This window comes from Garra rufa, chromosome 2 (assembly GCF_049309525.1).
Source record: "Garra rufa chromosome 2, GarRuf1.0, whole genome shotgun sequence".
Taxonomy (NCBI): domain Eukaryota; kingdom Metazoa; phylum Chordata; class Actinopteri; order Cypriniformes; family Cyprinidae; genus Garra; species Garra rufa.
The window spans coordinates 25,606,420-25,614,847 of NC_133362.1; the positions used below are offsets into that span (position 1 = coordinate 25,606,420).

Genomic DNA, 8,428 nt, shown 5'->3' on the forward strand with positions numbered 1-8,428 from the left:
ATACGCCTATTTTAAATTAATGTTGTTTGTGTGTACTTGGTATAACTGAAGGAAGGTTTGTCACAACACTTGTCCCTCAGACAGATGTGTCAACTGTTTCTCGTGTATTTTTGTCCAGTGACTATTCTTGGCCTGGGCCTGTCAGAGCAAAAGAAGAGCAAAACAACAAAATTAGGATCATTAAAGTAAAGGTAAAACTTCACAATGACTTTTTTTATGTTCACTATCTGACAAGTTTGCAAGTAAAACAGGATATTCAAGTGGAAAATGTAGGACGGAACATTTATCCATTAGTGACTGGATAATGAAACGTGAGTCAGTTAGAGGTCAAGAGGTTTAAAAATTAGAGGAATATACCTGTCTATAAACACAATTTAGAAATTAATTAAGACATAAACTCTGACTGCTAAAAAAATAAATAAAATTGTTAAAAAAATTATAAAAAAAATATTACCTCTTAGTATATGAACACTTTGAGGTACACTCTTTTTGGTTTGACTGTATCTGTATATGACTAAAGTTACTTAAGCTGCAGACATTGCAGTACCTTCTAGTCATGCATTACAGTGAGCTGTAGTTAGGAAACGTACATTCTTTTTTTCTTTAGTTTGACCCATTTCTTCATGTGGATAAAAGTGGGCCAACAAAGAACATTGAAGGGAAAGGACAGATACTAACCACAGCAAATTAGTCAGCTTTATGACACAGGTACCATAGCACTTACTGGAAACAATACAGTACGAAAAGGCAAATATTTCACCTGCTATCTGCACATGAAACACGAAACTTGTTAAGAAGCTTGACTATAAAGGGGCGGAAAGTGAAAACAAGAGTTTTATGACAGCGCAGGATTAAAGTTGTGTCCGTATAGAGCTGAACCGAAAGGTTAGAGAGAAACAACTAGAGTTGTTTTAGATAAAGGAAAGAAAAACATAGTAAAAGTGAGATGGTCAGTGTGAGTGATCCTACAGCTCCAATACTGACTCACCACTCTCATAAAAAGCAACATGATCCACCAGGGAAAAAACATTCTTGCTGACCTGAGATCAGTTTGGCCATGTTTTGTGCCGGCCATCCCCCCTACACTTTACACAGACACTGCCACGTGCTAAAACTGTCCCTGCTACACAGCTGTGTGGCCCCAATACTGGAAATAGACTCCTGCTACCAGCCCATGAGTCATAGGTGCAAAATGGAGGCAACTGTTGATGCAGAGAAATGTCCGCTGTTTCATACAGAGCAGCGGAGTGACTCAGAAATTACACACCTTTACCTGTTCGTTTGTTGTGGAAGAAACATTTTATGTTCTCTAAAATGGAACAGTTGGTCATACTGGTGGCACTGAATGTAAACAAAACTTGCATATTTTGCATATTATATTATTGCTGCTAAAAATGGTCAATTATTGTCATGTTTTGGGCTGTACTAATCGGTCGGACCAGGAAAAACATTTGGAGTACTATAGACTGCCAAAAGTTATAACAAATCGAGGAGAAGAGAGCAAAAATGTTTGTTCTCATCATTTCCAGTCAGGTAGGTGAAATATTAGACTAATATTTTAATTAATACTGCTTGTATGTATCTTTACCACCTATTAACTTTGGTTTGTCAAAATATTGTGCCCTCTACTGATTACTAGGTCCTTTTCTATATGATTTAGCATCTTCCACACATTTTTTTCTGTGGTTTAGACAGCATAAATTAACAGAATAACGTATTCAGTAGTACATTAACCATGCAATCCATGCTGTTTTTTTACATTCGCGTTTCTCCAATATGGCAACTGACCAAACAGTGACGTAAGTGAAAACCCTTTATAAAGAACCATCACTCATTAAAGGCACAATATGTACGTTTTTTTTTATTAAACTATCCAAAAAAAAACACCAGAACAGTGTTATATATTTTGCTGACTTGTGTATTTATATCATCCCAAATGTTTTGAAGAATGTCTAAATCCAGAGAAACAATCAAATTTAACTAGTGGCCCATGCCTTGTCATTGCGTCATACACCCTCGATTTCTGGTTTTATTTTGTAGAAAACATGGAAACACTAAAGACGCTTTAATTTCCACACTCAATCACGGTGTCATCAAACTACGCCTTTGATTTATTAACAAATTAATTAAGATATTAGCCTAATATTTCACCTACCTGACTGGAAATTATAAGATAATACGACAAACACTAATGTTGTCAGGATTCTTGTCCTGGAAATCCTGGTTAAATTTGGCCAACCACAAATGCTGTTTGTTCCTCAGGCAGTTTTTTGCACTCTTCTTGATTTGTTGTAACTTTTGGCAGTCTATAGCACTCCGAAAGTTTTTCCTGGTTCGACCGATTAGTGCAGCTCAAAACATGACAAAAACTGACCATTTTCAGAAGCAATAATCAGCAAAATATGCAGGTTTTGTTCGGTTCAGTGGCATTGTTTACATTCAATGCCACCAAAATGGCAGACTGAAGATGTGTCGTAAAAACCCTCTATAGTGAGTGCATACACAGTATGTAATTTTCGCCGCTAGAGTGTTTTCACGTTGCGTCATCAATCGGCCATATTGGTGCCACTGAATGTAAACAATGCCACTAAACTGAATGAAACTCGCATATTTTGCTGATTATTGCTGCTAAAAATGGTCAATTGTTGTCATGTTTTTGGCTCTACTAACAGTTCAGACCGGGAAAAACATTTGGAGTACTACAGACTGCCAAATGTTTTAACAAATCAAGAAGAAGAATGCAAAAAACTGAAGAACAAAAGGCGTTTGTGGTTGGCCAAACTGAACCAGGATTTCCAGCGCAAGAATCTTGACAACATTCGTGTTTGTTCTTATTATTTCCAGTCAGGTAGGTGAAATATTAGGCTAATATCTTAATACTGCATGTATCTTTACCACCTATTAACTTTAATTTGTCAAAATATTGCACCCTTTTCCTGCTTACTAAGTCCTTCTCTATATGATTTAGAAGCTTCCACACATTTTTTCCATGGTTTCGACAGCATAAATTAACCGAACAATGTATTCAGTAGTACATTAACCGTGACGTAAGTGCAAACCCTTTTATATAATGTTTAATAGCGGCATGCTTTAGTGTGATGGAAAATGAAGAAAACAAAGGCAGAATGTAATTTTTATCCATTTATTGTATGATATAAAACTAGAAAAGTAAGACTGTTTCAAATTCATAGACACATGTCCATATTTTATATATATTCTACAGTCCACACCTTGATGCAAATACAGTGATCATCAGTTGATGGGTTATTTTTCTCAAAATGAATATGTTTGTAATATTGCATAGAAAAAGGCACAGCTCCAAGGCCTGAAGATACAGCCTTTCTTAATGAGCAGAAAAAGGGTTTAGACCCTCCACCACATGTTGTCTCTCTCTTTCTCATACACACACACGTGGACACACACACACACACACACACACACGTGGACACACACACACGAATAATCCCAGTGGTCACTATCCTGAAACCACTTTTAACTTCCCCGAATGTGTGGCCTGAACCATGGGACAGTGAGATACCGTTAAAAAACAACAACCAATATCATCAGAAATCATGCTGCCTTTCTTGTTTTTTTGTTTTTTTTACATTTGGCATTGAGGGTTATCAAAAAGATTTTCCCAGAAATAGGCTTTGGAAGATTGAAATTCTGAAGTTTGTAGAGAATAAAGTATTGCTTCACAAACCTTTCCCTTGCACACAATCTGAAATATATAAAACATTAAATACTTATAATTAAATAGGGGCAGGGAGTGTTGACCTAGACGACTAGCACAAACACCACCCCAAATTATAATACAAGAAACTAAACAGACACAAAATAATGCATTATTAAATCAAGACGAAAAAAAAAATGGCTTCCACCCCAATTAATAAGCAGTGATACATTCCCATAAGCATAATACATTCCTATCTCATATTCTGTACAAATTACAATCTGGATGTTAGCTTAACATCAAAAATAAATATATTTACACAGGAAACAAAAATAAATAACTTAAAACGAAACAAACACTCCAAATCCAAAAATCCTATCAGTAATATTAATCATAGTTTTGATTCCGTAGATTTGTCCGCTCGGCTCTCATTCACTCATGTTTTCAGTTCTCAGACAATCTCTCTTTTGAACCCTGGGTGGTAACAAATTCAAATCGTCACCTCTTGTATAGGTCTCTGTGACAGGAAGTTCAAACCCCAGATTATTAATGGTCACACTTGTATGATAAATAACATATCATTTAAAAAATAAACATTTTCTTCCCTCTCTGACATTGCACTCTACCTTTTTTGATTGATTCTTACCAGGAAGGCATATTATGCACAGTTTTTGTCGGTATGTATATCTAACATTACTATTGTGAGCTAGTTTAGTGCATGTGAAACTAATACAGCTGATATGATAAATGGTCCCTTTCCTTTCATGTCAGGCGCACATAAAATAATCCTTCCTAACCTCAGTGGTTTATACTGTGCTGTCTATTGCACATACATGCAGAACACTCTCCCATCATACCTGTGCATGCTTAAACTCCCCCAAATGAACTCCATCTACATATAATGTGACCATTTCTACTGGCCAAACAACACTAAAACCCAGCAGGGCAACAGAGAGAGAGTCTGGTTGGAACATGAACAGATACCATTAATAAAACTCAAACAAACAATGGTATAAATAAGATAAAATAAGACCAAACCATACAAAAATCATCTGACATCTGTACAATTATGAGCTATAATCCTGCATGCATTAGTATGTTAACAGAAATGTACCGTTGTACTGATGAGAGATGCATATGAAGAAATGTTTGGCAAACAGATGATGATGATGATGATGAACTGAATAGCAACCATAAAATTGTCCCGTACAGTTTTTCCCCCACATTTTGCATGAACAAACATGCATAGACCCTCTTGTTGTGCATTAGTGTAGCATTAAAACTGAACCTGCCACTCACTGAGTGATGATATAAAGCCAAAACAAAGGCCAAAAAGGGAAGTTATGAAAATGCCTTGACACAGATAAAAAAAGGAAATGGCTGAGAAAAGTTGACAGTTTGCTTATTACTGAGAAAAGCATTGATTGCATACATTATTGTAGCATAAAGGGGTTTTAGCATTGGCTTGTCGAAGAAATGTATCTGTAAAACAATGTGCATCAGAACAAATGTTCACTTATTGCCAGCTGAGATGTAAACACATGGAATCTGAGCCGTTATGGCAGATCGCAAGAAATTTGGTTGGTTGACTGTAAATATCTGACCACTACACACATCCATGTATAAATAATCCGGTAAAGCATATTTCATAAATGTGTATGTTTGTATATGTTTCACTGAAGGAAGGTTAAAGGGGTAGTCCACCTGAAATGAAAAATCTTATTATTTACTCATCATTTCTTTCCAAACTGGTATTATTTATTTTAAAGAAAGGTAAACGGGGTGCAAAGCAACATTGGACCCCATTGACTTTCATTACACTATCAGTCAAAAGTTTTTGAACAGTAAGATTTTTTTGTTTTTTAAAGAAGTCTCTTCTGCTCACCAATCCTTCATTTATTCACTCCTAAGTACAGCAAAAACAGTAAAAATGTAAATATTTTTACTATTTGAATATATTTAAAAATGTAATTTATTCCTGTGATTTCAAAGCTGAATTTTTAGTCACATGATCCTTCAGAAATCATTCAAATATTCTGATTTGCTGCTTAAAAAACATTTATTTTTATTATTATTATTATTATTATTATTATTATTATGTTAAAAACAGCTGAATAGAAAGTTCAGAAGAACAGCACTTATCTAAATAGAAATCCTTTGTAACATTAAGTAGAATTTTGTAACAAAGAATCCTGAAAAAAAATGTACTCAACTGTTTTAAATATTGATCATAATTAATAATAATAAAAAAGTTTCTAGAACAGCAATCAGCATATTAGAATGATTTCTGAAGGATCGTGTGACACTGAAGACTAGAGTAATGATGCTGAAAATTTAGCTTTAATCACAGGAATAAATTACATTTTAAAATATATATTAAAATAAAAAAGTTATTTTAAATAGTAAAAATATTTCAAAATGTTACTGTTTTTGCTGTTCTTTGAATCAAATCAATGCAGGCTTGGTGAGCAGAAGAGACTTCTTAAAAAAAACATTACAAATCTTACTGTTCAAAAACTTTTGACTTGTAGTGTATATATAAAAAATAGTTTGAAAATATCTTAGGAACTTATACAGGTTTGGAAAGACATAAGGGTGAGTAAATTGTGGACTATCCCTTAAAAGTTAAAATGGAAGCAGACAAAACAAAAAAAATGAATAAATGACCACATATTAACTTTAAATATTACTAAAAAGCAATAAAACAGCTCTGAATAGAAAAAAGCAATAACATAAATTCATTGTGCTTTGTGAAAATGAAAACAAAATATGAAAATAGGCTGCCGTTGCACATTCTTGCACCTGTACGCTGAGAAAGGGAAAGAGAGACGCTACTTCTCCGATAATCCATCTTGTTCGATTAGAAATGACGATGAGAAAAGGGAGACGAGACAAACAAACAGGAATTTACCAAGTGGTCATAAATGATGAAGGCACTCAGATCTGCCAGAAGCCAAAGTGTGTTCCATAAGATTTCTTCTTCATGTTCATTTTTGGGAAAGGCAAGCACAGTGCATGCACAGTGTTGAGAAGTAGTACTGGGCAACATCACCATTAAAAATGGACAACTTCCTTTGTTTTTAAAAACAAAACAAACACAAAACTGTACAAAAAGCCCCGAACACTCAAAGTGATTCTTCAGTTTCTTTCTCAGTTCATATTTGAAAACTCTTTGATTGGTTTTGCATTTCCTCCCCAGTTCCCTTGCAAACCTGGTCATGATCCCACAAGCACCTCCATAATATGGTCGAGTTCAGTAAGGTCCATTTTAAAAGGCTGGTTCGAGCTGACAGCAGGAGCGGCACCGCTATAGGGCGAAAGAGTCTTGAGGAGCTCGTCCGCTGTCACCATGGGTGCCAGTTTCGAGGGCGCCGCTCCCGAGGACGAGGTGCAGGGGTCGAAGTCGTACATGGAGGTGTCAATGTCTGCAAAGAGGATGTCGTCCAGGGCAAGGTCTGTCAGAAAGCCTGAGGACGAGGCGGAGGGTGAGGTGCTCATGTCCAGGCTGTTAGGTGGGAGAGTCTCTGGCGCGTTAGTGACCGCAGAGCGTTCCTCAGGCAGCGGGACCAGCCCTTCAAGCTTTGGGCTGCAGGCCTTACTGCAGTCTTTGGAGTCCAAGGCCCCTGAGTTTAAGCTGGGGGGACACAACGGCATTTGGAGGGACACTGTAAGGGAGGTAGCACCGGCCACTGACGTAGCTGTAGGTAAGGGTGAAGGACAGAGCTCCTCGATCTCATCCAGGGCAGAAGAGAAGCTGTCTCTAGCCACAGACAAAGGATGTCTGGGAAGAGTTGGCGGAAGAGGAGGAGGAGCGAGCGGAGAGGGTGATGTGCAAAGCGTAACACTGTCCTCCTCTAAAAGCGAAGCCGGGGTGAGACAGGCTTCCAAAGGTGCTGGGTTTGATAGGCCTGACGAAGGCGGTGAAGGAACCGGAGCAGAGAGTGCCGGCGACTGGGACAGTGGTGGCGCCACCATGGAGAGCACACTAAAAGCAGGCTGTGCCTCGCGAAAACTTTCATCCACGGGATCGTCAGGTGGAGGGGAAGGAGGAAAGAAGAGCGGCCTTAAGTTGCCCTCCTGCTTTAGTTCATCCTGGATGCGCCTCAACATGTTGTTGATGAGTACGCGCTTTTCCAAGCTGGGCTCGGTGAGGGCCCGGTGGTTGTACAGCTTCATCAGAGACATGTTGAAGATGGTCTGCCTCTGCAGGGTGTAGGAGACCTTCGAAAGCCCGTCGGTTGTCGCTCCGCCCCCTGCCGCCAACGCTTTGCCTTCCAGCCCCTCTTCATCCTCATCTAGTTTCCGTTTTGCCCCTTTACCCAACATATATCTGTTTAGGAAGTAGACAGAGACAGAGAGTAAAGAGAGTGTTAGCCACACAGCCATTTATTAGCTTCATGACTCATTGCTGTTTATCTCTCTTATGACTCAACACTAGTTCCATATAAATCTCTTGATCTAAAGAAAAATAAATGACAAACATACACATTTCTAGAAACTGAGATGTTAAAGGTCTAAGTGTGTAATACTTTATATGGTAAAATACTTTCTACATGGCAAGTTAAAGGTTATGTGCCTTTCAAGTGAGGTCTGGAATATTATAATTATAAGTTTTGAATACATGGATGAAGTGGTATTTAAAAGTGGGAAACTAGGAATTCTAGACGAGTTGCTGAATTGTGACATTAAAATATTAAATGATATATCTACACTACCAGTCACAAAGTTTTTCATGTTTTTTTTTTAAAGAAGTCT

General features: G+C 37.5%; 1 protein-coding gene across 2 annotated transcripts in view; it reads right to left on the reverse strand.

Annotated features, from left to right (window-relative positions):
- Window positions 1–3,128: 3,128 nt before the first annotated feature.
- Window positions 3,129–8,428, reverse strand: part of sertad2b (SERTA domain containing 2b) — a 55,015-nt gene continuing 49,715 nt past the window's right edge. For both annotated transcript variants that reach the window (XM_073833956.1, XM_073833955.1), the window contains exon 2: window positions 3,129–8,003. In XM_073833956.1, coding sequence (XP_073690057.1) covers window positions 6,890–7,999 — 1,110 coding nt within the window. In that variant the 5' untranslated portion in view covers window positions 8,000–8,003 and the 3' untranslated portion in view covers window positions 3,129–6,889. The remainder of the gene's footprint in view (window positions 8,004–8,428) is intronic.